Genomic DNA, 13,248 nt, shown 5'->3' on the forward strand with positions numbered 1-13,248 from the left:
GAGCTTCAGTGCTGCTTAGACTAGGTGGGATAAAAGAAATCCAGATAAATCACTCATTACAACTCTTAATATTTTCCAATTTCCTTTCTCACATACTGTACACAGGTAGTATTTTCAATGTGAATCCAAAGCTTGTCTAGTTCTCTGAAAAAAAAAAAAATTTAATTTTTTTTTTTGCTTTAGGTCCTTTACATTGTGATAATGCTGTATTTAAAGAAAATATTTAAATGTAATATTAAAGAAATATTCAAAAGAATGGTGTTTTCTTCTTTATCTTGGCAGACCACAATTCAGTTACTTGTTAGAGAAAAGATGCTTCTCTAGTACTATATATAAAACCAATTAGGTCAGTTAAGGATTAAGGTTAACAATAAGGATGTTTTACAATGGAAAAATAGAACATTCTATGGAGCATCAAGAGCTTCACTTGCATCATGTGCCCTTAGGTGCCTCTTCAGCTGGAGCAAGTCTTGATCTGCCCTGTTGGAGCTTTTCTGACTCAGTCCCTACTCTTGGGGCCTACTTTTCAATTCCATGGCTTTATATGTGTGTGTGTGTGTGTATATATTCCTGTTTACTGTCTTACAATCCAGCAAGAGCATCAACTTCACATCAGTTGTTTTTGTTATTTCCATCCCATCAGAAGGTTCTATTCCAACCAATTATCTCTCCGTTAGGTTATGACAATCAGTCCTGTAAAAGGAACATTAATAACTGGGGGATGTGTAAGTCATTTCCAGCAACTGGTTTCAGGCAGTCTTTACTTGAGTTTAAAAACAGTGCTTCATGCATTTGCAATAAATTACTACAGGTCACTGATACACACAGAGAAATGTTGAACCCAACTTACTATCTCAGTGTAGACCTCGGGCTGGGCAGTGATTAGTACCTTAAGACTGATCCATGGGCCAAAGAAGGCAGCCACTGTCAGTTACAGAGGGATCGCTGCAACACAGTGGAGGTAGCAAAGAGTTTAAGATCCACAGGGGCTGTAGTACAGCCCAGAAATTAAGACAAGGGAAGTGAAGGCTGTAAACACTTGGGGAGAAAGTCAAGAAGCACTTGCATTTCCTTTTATCTTTTCCATTAGAATGTTCCCATAAGTTATTCACTTACAGAAAAATAAAAGTGCTCAAAGGATTTGAAAAAACAGGAAGTGGTTATTCCAGTCCCAGTGAGGGGAACAACAGAAGCAACAAATCCCTATTTTTGGTCATGCCAAAGTGTTGAGGGGGGCACCCAAGTACATGCGTGGATGTAAAGGCTCCAGTATAAGCAGTGCTCCTCCCCGCACCAGCCGGGACCTGGCTTGAACAAAAGCAGCTGTGAAGATTAGCGAGTAGTCCTAGGCCAAATGAGGATTCCCTCCTGGGATCTGAACATAAAACACCACAGTTAAGACCAGTAGAGAGGCTGCTGCCAGCTCCAGCGAATTCTGAGGAAGTTGGGATGGCCCCTCTCATGGGCCACCCCACTAAGAGGGTTTCTTTCAGTTCCAGCTCCCACGTGGGCACCACGCCGTGAAGCCCATGGCACAGGTTCCTCTGTCTCCCACACCTAACAGTGCACACAGACTTCGCTGACAAGTGCTGTTTGGTCCCACGCTGCTGGGCTGTGACTGCAGGACGCCACCAGCCACTGCATGTCCACTCAGCGCCTTGACCCAACGTAGTTGATGGAAAGCAGGACCACGTTGTGTAACAAGAGGGACAGCTCAGTTTCTGAAAACACCATCAACGTTAATGGTTTAGCCAGGGAACAGTTCGCCTTCCAGCTACCCTGTTGTGCAGAGCATGATACCAGAGGCGGGAAGCCAAATGCAGGGAGGTGAGAAACTAAGAAGCCATTGTCCTCGAAGCCCCACTGCTCTGCTCCAGTCCCTGCAGGTTTGCTTTCTTTCAAGTATACCTGTATTTACTTGGTTCTCATGTGATGGCAGCAGAAAATTCATTAATGGTAACGGTACTTAACAGCACTGTCACCCTTAGGATTTTTCTGGTAGAAGCTGGTCCTCAAGGGGGATTTCTTAGCCACAAGGAGATTAGGAGGCCTACCCGGACGTTCAGAGGCTTAGAGAATAACTAGGCAAAGGTTCCAAACAGGAGCCCCACAAGCCTAACACCCATCCATGGATACTTTTCATTTAGCAAGGTGAGTGTCTTTGTTTTGAATTTGAATGCCTTTGGACTAGTACTTCTGTCCTGGAACAATTCTGCTCTGTACATGGCACCCCAATCCAGTACTTTTGCCTGGGGAATCCTATGGATGGAGGAGCCTGGTGGGCTGCAGTCCATGGGGTCGCTAAGAGTCGGACATGACTGAGTGACTTCACTTTCACTTTTCACTTTCATGCATGGAGAAGGAAATGGCAACCCACTCCAGTGTTCTTGCCTGGAGAATCCCAGGGACAGGGGAGCCTGGCGGCCTGCCATCTCTGGGGTCGCACAGAGTAGGACGCGACTGAAGCAACTTAGCAGCAGCAGCAGCACTCCCTTCCCAAGTCACGTGGCAACGTCTGGAGACATTTTTGGTTGTCACCACTGTGTCGGGGGATGCTACTGGCATCTAGTGGACAGAGGCCAGGGATATCGCTATGTTGTTCTAGAGTGCACAGCACAGCCCCTAACAACAAAGCTATCAATAGCACCAGGGTTGAGAAAGCCTGCTTCATGCTCAGACTCCCACAGTGCCCAGTCCTCCCTGTCTTGCACAGTCTACTTCATTAGCTGCCTGTAGGCAAGTGACTGCGCCCTTTCAATTAGACACACAGGTTAGATAAGGGTCTCACACTATTTAATAATTAACTCCCAAATTACCTTAGAAGAGAATACAAAAATGACTTGGCTTTTTGTTGCATTAACCGTAGGGATTTGACTTACCTTTCAGGCTGCAGGAAATCTGTAGCCATTCTCCCAGCCAAGTTCGACACCTCTCTTCAGCAATATGGGTGGAATTCAGGCCACGAAGATAACAAGCCTATACCACTCAGAAGAGAAAACAATCCTTAACTATCACAGAGCGAGTATGCCAAGGAAGTGTGAACCCACAAAGAATCCAAAATCCCCTCTAAATAAGTTAAAACCTCAACCCTACAAGAAACCTTTCACCATAGCGATATGAACTCTGATGGACAAGATGAGAAGTGGAAAGGCCCATATAATCTAAATCAGTAGATCTAAAGTGTAGCATTCTTGATTTTTGAAGGACCAGAAGAAAAGACACATCAACCAAAATTACTGCAGGGAGTTTCTTCCCACGAGTTAAGTTCAGTCAAGAAAAAAGATGTAGAAATGAAATGAGAGAATGAAGAGCCTGGACTCTGAGGTAACGAGAGACAGGAGCTCCCTGGAAACTCCCAGCCCGAGAGCCCACCAAGGACTGTGGGTTGATACTTCAATGAAGCACTTACCGACTTCACCTCCTGAGCAGTCAGCTGGCCAACCCCCAGCTTTGCCAAAGCCTTGTCCAGTTGGTGGATTACAGTGGTGTGAGTCTTTAAACGGTGTCTCAATAAGACAGAAGGCAGATAAGGTGTGAGAAGCATGGCTCGACTCAAGGCTTTCTGTGACACAACAATATAGGGGAAGAAAGGCAACTTGGTGTTACTGTAAGACCTGGAGCGAGGTGAGGCCATGGAAGAGAGAAAGCCTCAAAGTGCTCACCATCTGCAAAGCACGGAGCTGGTCCATGCCCAGAGGATGGTTAGCGAAACACTCTCTCAGAGCCAGGATATCATGTACTGCTGGATGGGTACCACGTTGCATCTTGGAGAGGTAAGAGATGGGAAGACGTTAGGAAGGTCCTGACTAGCCCTTTTACCTAGTTTTAGTGCACACTGCATCTACCAAGATTCTTGGTTTGCAGAAAGGCTTAACTGGAGGAATACCTTGGTGCACAACTCTGTCATATGCCACTGGAGTCCTGCATCAGAAATGAGAGGGACAACTTTTTCTAAATAACAAAGGATTGCTGGGTGGGACTGCTTCCGGAGAGCATGATAGATATCTAAGAAATCAATTTGTTGCTTTGGGGTCCAGAAATGTTGGATCAGCAGTTGCCTAGGAAACAGGTACCTGAAAAGAAAAGGAATTACAAAGTCACTTGCTGAAACTAGCATCTTTCAAAGTGAGCTAAGAGCATTTAGCAGACATGAATGCTAGGAGGAAGAGATGGAAACACTTTTTCCCTACCTTACTGTTCTTTCCTGAAAATGAGAGTCAGATCAAGGTTTAAAGATACACTGAAGCCCGATTCAAGCAATATTAGTGAGGTTTATGTAAAAGGAAACAGTGTAAGAGACTAGCCTTGCACACAGCAATCAGACAAATGACTCCTTTTGAGCCAAAGCGTGTGAAGAACATATTTTGGACAGAGCTTCAGAGCTGGAGAGCATCACTGTTTGTGATGCTGACAATTTCAAACTGTTCACTGTCCCTGTGTGCATACAAAATGGAATTTCTTTAATTCATTTCTCTACAAATGTGGTGGTTTTAAAACATGGTCACAAATTCCCTGGCACTCTTCTCATTGAGAAGTGAAGTCTAATATCCCTGGCTTTTAAAACACAAGTGACTGCATCAACCAAGAGAATAGAGCAGAAGTCAGTCTTTGTGACTTTCAAGGCTAAGTTTTAAAAGGTCATGCAGATTCTTATTTGCTGAAACAGTCATTCTTGGAGCCCTAAGCTGCCATGTCAGAAGTCCCACTATCCTGAAGCTACCACACTACAGAGGCCACAGGTAGGCACTTGAGTTGACAGTCCCAGTCTTCCAAAGCCATCTCTGCTAAAGCACCAGGCCTAAGACTGACCTTAGACTGTCCTGACTAGTCCATTCACCAGTTAGGTGTTACTGAGGAACCTCTGTCAACACCACACTGGAGAAAAATCATTTACCCACCCGAGCCCTGCCCAAATTCCTGCCCCATAAATTCATGAAAATGCTGAATGTTTCAAGCTTTTAAGCTTTGAGGTTGTTCTATAGCAATAAATAACTAGCATAGCATGTAAGATCATAGTTTAAAACTGTCATCTTTGGATATAAGGTAAAGTAATAAAGATTGATATCATCAGAATAAGAAATGCATTTTTCTCCAGAAGGCAAAAAAAATGTCCTAAGTTGCTATGCCTCTCAGGGAGTGAGTGGGCTGTGCCTCTAGGGATGATGGAAAAGATCATTATCTTATTTCACATCACACAGGAACAGCTAAGAGGCCAGGATACCTACTCCTACAGCCGTTCCAGTAACCCAGGTGGCTTTTGTGAACTTTGGCCTAATGAGAAAACTAGAGCAGAAGTTTGATAACCTCTGCCTAGATTCTGAAATGGAAAGCTCTTAATTTGTAATTTTTAAAAAATCTACATATCTTCAACATGCTGGGGAGACAGAACTCTGTACTCACATTAGCAAGAAGACCAGGTAGTTGGCAAAAGGTGGAATGGAAAGAATACCTAGGAAAAGACACTTGGTGACGTCTCGACGAAACTAAGCAGAAATAAACACAGATGCAGTTTTAACCCAAGTGTTTGATACAATGGACAATCCCTCCACCCCACTATGCAGTAAACTTCTATTTTAGCCCAGATAAAGATCAAGGTTATTTCTATCTGCCTCTGGATAGAAATAACCTTGTTCCTTTAGGACAAGAAGCCCTGACCTGTCTGTTCACTTTTGTATTCCAAACACTGTCTAGTACAGGGCCTGACATTAGACCAAATCCCTCAATAAATTCTTCCTGACCTATAGAATGGGTCCTAGATTGTTATTCTCAGCTTCAAATCTACCAACAAGTCATCACCAAATACTACCTCCCTGCTGTCTTTGGATCCTTCCGTGTAGAATTTTGTATGTTCAGAAACAAACTGGATTTTACTGTTTACAACTTTTACCCAGAAAGTGTGCCAAAAACTCTATGGAGCTGTGTTTGGGGGGTGGGGGTGGGGGGCTGGCACGGCAGTGCGGTGGTCACAAATGAACTGATTTTGCCAAATGATCTGATCTTCTGGCAAGGGGCAACAGCTTGGTCAGTAGTGAAGAAAATAGGAAAGAAAAAACTTGAGATCTGGGTTAACTTTAATTATCTCACCATGAACTTCTGGTATCTGTCCTTGGTGCATACGTACCTGTCTCAAATGCTCCATCTCCCGGTATGGAAGTTGATGAAACTTTATATTATGCTTCCACATATTTGTCTTTATTCTTCTAGCCTTTTTGGCATCGGCCCATAACATCTGCAATCCTGCCTCATTAAAGGAGAGGACAGAGTGTGACATTATCCCAATTTGATTATCACAGACTTTTGCTCCACGTTCATCCACAAGACACACTTGTCCCTCCCTCCCTAACACTACTGTAAATCAAAGCTGTAAACTAGGTCACCTGAAACTCTTGTGAGGCTGACCTATATTTCATTTCTTATCCTTCTCCCTTCTGCCTCCTACTAACCTCTGCCCCCTATCAACCTCTGCCCCCAGAGTATCACCTCTCTTCATGCCAAGATGGTGTTCTGTGATCTACCAGGGAATGGTCTCCCTCTTCTGGTTCATTACTCACTCCCTTTTTAAAATAAAAATTCAGTGACCTTTAACCTCAGTAAGTCTTGCCTAATTTATCCTGTGTATTTCTCAACCAGATATTAACTCATTTCCTCTCTAGAACACTTTTATAATTACTAGAATTCAACACACTTCTAAGATTGCCTTTTCTCTCCATTCCAAGATAATCCTTACACTGATCTAGGACTTTAGTTTTTAAAAATGTTTTCCTATTTATCAATGAAATGGTATAATATCTAGGTTAGCTTCAAAGTAATACAGGAGAAAGCCAATGTATAAATGAAATAAGACTGGTGGCCAGGAGTCAATAATTGTGGAAGTGAGGCTGAGAATACGAAAGTTCATTATATTACTCTACTTCTGTGTTATGTTTAAAAATTTCCAGAATATAAGGCTTAAAAACAACCAAAATGTTTTCAGACTTTTTTTTTTTTTTGATTCTAGTATAAACTGGGGAGCAGACAAAGCAGCCACTCTTATCTCCACTGTACAGCTTTTACAAGTCCATGAAGCTAGTAGTAATTATGATAATATTCAGGGCTGACAATGTGAAAGTTAACTATAATTGGTATTACAATAGAAGTACAGGGTATAATAGTTATAGCTACACTTACTGAGTACTTACTATGAATCAGGTCCTAAGGAGCTTACATGTAAGAATTTATTTAATCTTCATAACCATGCGGTCAATGGGTAGGTTCTATTACTACCCTCATTTTACAAATGAGAAAACCAAAGAACAGAGAGGTTAGGTAACAAGTCCAATCACACAGGTAGTATGACAAGCTGGGATTTGAACCCAGGCAGTCTGGCTTCAGAGTAGATGCTTGACATTATACCATCTCTTAGTAACTAGCAGAGCTCTGATTTTAACTCAGACATTCAGAAACCAAGTACATACAGTGCTCTTTTCACAACATGCCACCGAGGAGAGATCTGTGACAATATTAAACCACGTTTTCGTACAAGCCAAGCGAACTGATAAATCACAGGGCAGGTCTGTGCAGCTATGGATCTCTGCCTTGTGCATGACAAATAATTTCTATTATAGGCAGACGTCTGGTTAAGCAAAGTGCAAAAATACCTATATTCCTCCTAGGTGTTGTGAGAAGTTGTTTCTCATATTACCCTTCTAGAAACATCCTCAAGAAGCTCTAACTTGTAAGAAGTAGTTTAATGCTCAAGCATTTATGAAACACAAGACACACCAGCTCACACCCCCATGCAGAGCCGGAAATGATCTTACTTATTCTCCCTGACACTGCCCAAGAGCTGATCCAATGGATTTTTATTTTAGTTTTGTCTTTACCTTTCATGAAGATTGTATACAGGACATAGAAGCGGGGGAAATGACGACCCAAGAAACGATGATATTTCCCGTTAATCACTTTTGTCTTGGTCACCACATAAGAGATCAAGCTCTTCACATCTGCCTTTGGAGAAAGATGAAGCTTTGAAGACCTACAAGGAAGATGAAAGAGACTATCTGGGAACCAGCCCTGGAACCTGCTTCTCCGCTGCTGCTGCTGCTAAGTCACTTCAGTCGTGTTCGACTCTGTGCGACCCTAGAGACGGCAGCCCACCAGGCTCCCCCGTCCCTGGGATTCTCCAGGCAAGAACACTGGAGTGGGTTGCCATTTCCTTCTCCAATGCATGAAAGTGAAAAGTGAAAGGGAAGTCGCTCAGCTGTGTCCAACCCTCAGCGACCCCATGGACTGCAGCCTTCCCGGCTCCTCCATCCATGGGATTTTCCAGGCAAGAGTACTGGAGTGGGGTGCCATTGCCTTCTCCGTGCTTCTCCGCAAGGGTCCGTAAACGTAAAACACAGGCTTCAGAGAATGTATGCTAAGACCTGAAACTTCTGAAATCCAAGGAACATCTTGAGATCACGGAGAGATAAGCAATTAGACTGAGAAAAACAGATAAGGCAGATAAGAGGCCAGACAAGAATGAATATCGGGGGAGTGGTGAGCGTGGAGAAAGCAGAAGGCCTGAGGGACAATTTGGGCAGCAGGCTAAAGCCAGAGAGGTGAGATCCAGGTAAGCAGCAGAAAAATCTTGAGCCGAAAAAGGTCGGCTCAGGACACGTGGAGAATTCAGGCAACACGCGGCGCTGAGAACTGAGAGGGTCAGGAAGCCAGGTCTCTAGCAGGGATACGGGTGCGACTTCTTAGCAGAAGAATAGAAATCCAGGGGCCAGGGCGTGGAGCCCTGAGAATTAAGACAGCATGCAAACAATATTGAGACACTGGCAGGGCCTGAACGTCAAAAATGTTTTTCTCTCTCCAAGTCCCTCACCGAGGGGCCCCCCAGGTCAGGCCAGAGCGAACAAACTGCAGCCTTCGGACGACATATAGTCCAGGGGGCACCGCCGAACCCCACAAAGCAGCCCGAGCCCAACACACTCTGGACAGCGCCATCTTCACAGCGAGAGAGGGGCAGACAGGGAAAAGTCGTCTTCAGGTCAAAGTTCCCGTACGTTGCGTTCCTTCGCCGACGCATGCGCCTTTCCTGAGAGCTCATTGGTAACCATAGGCCGCTCTCCTCGCGCGCCCCCGCGGCGAGCCGTGGACGCGAAGGCTAAGAGCGGAAGGAGGTTTGGGATTGGATGCCACCAGCACTTCCTGGTTTAGAGGCGCCGGAACCCGGCTATCCCAGAGAGAGCGAGGGAGTATCTGCCCTTGGCTGGGATGTGGTTCTGCGAAGTTCCCTCTTGGAGGGTCTGGTGACCCCTGGAGCAGCTCTAGGGCCTCCAGGTTTCCTGGCACCGTCGCCCTTGTTTTCTTTCCGTGTGGCGCCAGGCTTTGGGGCTTTGGCGCGGCAGGTGCCCGAGGTCAGTTAGGCACGGCCTCTGGCCACGGCTCCTCCTTGGTCCTGGGAGGACCCCCGGCGCCCTCTAGTGCCAGTCAAGGTCTGGCCGCGAAGGTTGGCGGTCTGGGAGCGGCCCCTGCGTGGACCACTTACGCCGTTCCCTTTTGTGGGCGTTTTTCAAAGTAGGTCTGTGGGAATAATGTCTTTCATTAAGTGCCTCCTGAAGACCAAGCTTGGGTCTCAGCCTTAATGGCACTTTTGTGAGAGGCTGGCTCTGACCAGAAGGACATGCATTTTCTCCCATTACCCCCCGTAATTTCTTTATAGCATTTAACCACATCGTTTATACGTTTGTTTCTTTTGACCAGGTGCCTGAACCAGCCTAAGGACAAGCACCTTCTTGCCTTAGTTACTGTTGTACTGTACCGCCACCGCTAGATGTCGTGCCTGTCGCCTGAAGTGAAGTCGCTCAGTCGTGTCCGACTCTTCGCGATCCCTTGGACTGTAGCCTACCAGTCTCCTCCGTCCATGCAATTTTCCAGGCGAGAGTACTGGAGTGGGTTGCCATTTCCTTCACCAGAGGATCTTCCCGACCCGGGGATGGAACCTGGGTCTCCCGCATTAGTAGTTGCCCAATAAACATGTTTGACTACATTCATTAATCCCTGAAATTGGGAGGGATTGCCAGAAGCGATGTTGCAGGAAAGGGGAACCCCAGCTAGGGGCAGAGAGTGGGTTTTCATCTAATAATCGGAAATGAATTGTATGAGGAGATACATATGCTGACAAAGCAAGATACTTTATTAGGTAAGGGCGTCTGGACAGAGAGCACCAGGGTAAGGGAACCCAGAACTGCTCTGTCACTTGGCTCAGCCTCAGGTTTTATGATGATGGAGTTAGTTTTCTGGTTGTCTCTGGCAGATTATTCTAAGGGTCCTTTCTGGTGGCACATGCATTACCCAGCCAAGATGGATTCCAGTGAGAAGGATTTGGAGAGGTTGGTAGGACTTAGGTGAGGCAGGAAATGGATGGGCTTCAGTCTAGGCGTTTATAGTTGGGCTACTGTTCAGCTTCCTGGGATGAGCGCCATTCATCACCAGCTGCCTATACATTTCCTGAAGCAAAAGACAAATGGGCTCTAGGACTACATATTTATGACCGGACTCCTATCTATGTTTTGAGATCTCAGCAACAGGAATAGGGTAAATAACCAGACATTAGGCATTTTTATGGCAGGGACAGAGTGGGACTAAACCCTATTAAAAGACTATAAGAGGTAATCACACACCTCCCATCCTTGGGGCAAAGGAGATGTTTCACATGTGCAGAAAGTCTCCTTGGGGGTCAAAAGGAGGGGGGAGCGCCACTGCATAATATGTGATGCTAATACGTGATCCCATAGGCTCCTGGACTGAAATCTATCTTGGAAAAAACCTGCACACTCATGGTGGGGAGGGTCCTAAGGCAGGTCAGATGTGGAAAAAGAAACCAGGTAATTGGCTAAAGATAAACAAAGACCTGGAAGAACTGACCTATATAAATGACTTAACTACCCCTTCACTGTGGGGTGGAGACACCCCACACCCTTTCTATCCTAGTATGCATCTCTGGCTTGCTTCTATCTTAACAAACTATTTCTCTCTGTGTTCTCCCACTTTTGGTTGTGCCGTATCTCTAAAAATAAACTTTGTACCTGTATTTAGTTTTTGCCTCCGTGAGAAATACATTTTTTCATTGAGGGCAAAGTTCCAGGGAAAAATAGCTCTGCCTCTAGCCCTTGCTGGTTTGGTGGCTAGGAGTCCAGATTTTTGTCCAGGCTACTCAAGTTCAATTCCTGGGCAAGGAATTAAGATATCATTTTACACCACCACCCACTGCCTTGCCAAAATCATACAGATTGGCATCTCTTCTCTTTCACCTTTCCCAAATTCTTCTGGTTGGTAGTAGCTTGTAGTTCCACTTCCTTACCAGGACCTCCTGTTTTAAGATAACTCATGCAAGTGGTTACTATCTTTCCTGATCAGGTCAGTGGTTCCCCTAAAACCCCCCTGCTGAGACTTCATTCTCAAGATATTCTTTGGGAACTGGGGCACGGGTCTCTTTGTTCTGTAACTACTTCCTGCTGAGAGTGGGCATAGCCCTGCCTAGTAGAAATCTCTTGCCACCTGATCTAAATCAAGGTATTCTGTGCCTCAAATTAGCATTCATCCTAATAGTAACAGTTGAGCCTGAAACTGTTGGACCCTGTCAGAAATGAACCATGTAAACAGTTGAAGCAGACAGTGGCCAAGCATGAGGTCTAACAGGATGGTAATCACTGGGCCAAGCAAAGGAAGGCAAAATTTGGGGCGAGGGCTGTAGGTTGTGTGACTTTTCCTCTGATTATTGGTGGCGCAGTTAACAAGGCAGTGCTTCAGGAATCTTGTGCTCAGCTTGACATTACCATCCTCTGCCTGGGTAGGGGCTCCAGTTCTGCAGAAGAACCCAGAGGTATTGTTAGGCGTATTCCTTGAGGAGGAACCAGGACCTTGCCCCAAGGCTGTACCACTATTCAACTATTCCTGGTTTTTACTTCGCCTCTCTTCCCTGATTAGCAACTGTGTGAATTTGCCCTTTGAAGCTCAGGGAAGGTCCAGGAGACTGAATGAAGTTTATATCCTACAAACAAGAAACAGGGGACATGGAAAGGATTTGTATTCTGGAGTCCCAGGGAGTTCTGAGTTTTAATTTGGGAAACTGGGTGATGATGGCTCTGGCCATTTCCCGCTAAAATGAGGCATAGTCCTACCTCAGTTTGGAGACTAGACACTGAATTGGAAGTATTTCTGAGTTCTAAGTCCTGGATCTGAGTTTAGTATGATTAAGATCTCAATCCCTTGGGAATTTAGGAGAATAAGCCTGAAACTCAGTCTGGACTTGCACTTCAAGGGAGACTTGGAACCAGATAGCCAGTTATTTTTTTTTTTAATTTTTATTTATTTATTTTTGGTTGCACTGGGTGTTTGTTGCTGCATGTGTGCTCTCTCTAGTTGCAGCAAGCAGGGGCCACTCTTTGTTGTGGTTCACAGGCTTTTCGTTATAGTGGCCTCTCTTGTTGTGGAGCATGGGTTCTAGTTGTGGCACACGGGCCCAGTAGCTCTGAGGCATGTGAAATCTTCCTGGACCAGGGATCAAACCCATGTCCGCTGCATTGGCAGGTGGACTGCTATCCACTATGCCCCCAGGGAAGTCCTGCCAGTTGTCTAATTTTATCTAAGTTTTAACTCCTGATTTAGTATTAACATATATATAACAGGAGCTATTGGCCATTACTTATGTCTCCCCTTTTTGATTAATATCTGATCTAAAACAATTTTATTCTCTAAAATATTTAATAGTTACAAGAGGATACTGTTAGGTAGTTAGAATAGGAAACAGGAGTCCAAAATGGGGGTGGCTAAAAGATAAGGAAAGGAAAAGCCCGCAAAAACAGAACAAAGCAAGGTCAAAGCTAGGTCCGAGGACCGGAGTGAGGACCTCAGGTAGAAGAAACAGCACTCCTGGCTAGCCCAATTTACACAGGGCAGGCCCAGGGGGAGGAAGAAAACATATAAAAAGAGGAGCCAAAGGGCCAGCATTCCCTCACGCCTCGAGGATGTGTTTTCCTGCTGTTTTCTAAATACAACTGAGCTGTAACACGGAGCTGTAACACTGATCTGTCTAAGAGCTATAACACAGTCTGTTCAAGAACCAAGAGCTGTGATGCACCGAGGGCTTAAATGTCTCGCTTCAAATTTTTGTTGAGATGAGACAGAACTGAGGAGATTACACTTGCCTGACAGAAACCTTGAAACCATAAGATTGCAGCTACTAGTGGACACTGATTTGAGAATGGCTAATGCCAT

At 45.1% G+C, this 13,248-nt stretch overlaps 1 protein-coding gene across 13 annotated transcripts; it reads right to left on the reverse strand.

The window, feature by feature from the left end:
• Window positions 1-361: 361 nt before the first annotated feature.
• LETMD1 (LETM1 domain containing 1) lies at window positions 362-8,984 on the reverse strand. Of its 13 annotated transcripts, none has more exons than XM_068971933.1 (9): window positions 8,959-8,984; window positions 7,863-8,014; window positions 6,122-6,237; window positions 5,401-5,483; window positions 3,887-4,073; window positions 3,663-3,764; window positions 3,410-3,562; window positions 2,880-2,976; window positions 1,522-1,721 (listed from the first exon to the last, which is right to left on the reverse strand). In XM_068971933.1, exons 2-9 carry the CDS (start codon window positions 7,867-7,869, stop codon window positions 1,651-1,653), a joined length of 816 nt encoding a protein of 271 aa, XP_068828034.1. In that variant the 5' UTR covers window positions 7,870-8,014; window positions 8,959-8,984; the 3' UTR covers window positions 1,522-1,650. The 13 variants fall into 13 exon arrangements, with proteins under 13 accessions (XP_068828027.1, XP_068828031.1, XP_068828034.1 ...); XM_068971931.1 differs by having other exon boundaries at window positions 8,852-8,973; XM_068971928.1 differs by having other exon boundaries at window positions 6,071-6,237; window positions 8,852-8,973.
• Between the last annotated feature and the right edge of the window lie 4,264 nt (window positions 8,985-13,248).

The sequence above is a fragment of the Capricornis sumatraensis genome, chromosome 4 (genome assembly GCF_032405125.1).
Source record: "Capricornis sumatraensis isolate serow.1 chromosome 4, serow.2, whole genome shotgun sequence".
Taxonomy (NCBI): Eukaryota; Metazoa; Chordata; class Mammalia; order Artiodactyla; family Bovidae; genus Capricornis; species Capricornis sumatraensis.

What these genes read in the sequence shown, in the direction of transcription:
- LETMD1 (XM_068971926.1), bottom strand. Translation starts at nt 8,973, where the DNA reads ATGGCGCTGTCCAGAGTGTGTTGGGCTCGGGCTGCTTTGTGGGGTTCG. An exon ending in TGACAGAGTTGTGCACCAAG is followed by an intron (nt 3,765 to 3,886) that starts GTATTCCTCCAG and finishes TACCTCTCCAAG; the next exon opens with ATGCAACGTGGTACCCATCC. An exon ending in CTGCTCAGGAGGTGAAGTCG is followed by an intron (nt 1,722 to 3,409) that starts GTAAGTGCTTCA and finishes TGGTGTTTTCAG; the next exon opens with AAACTGAGCTGTCCCTCTTG.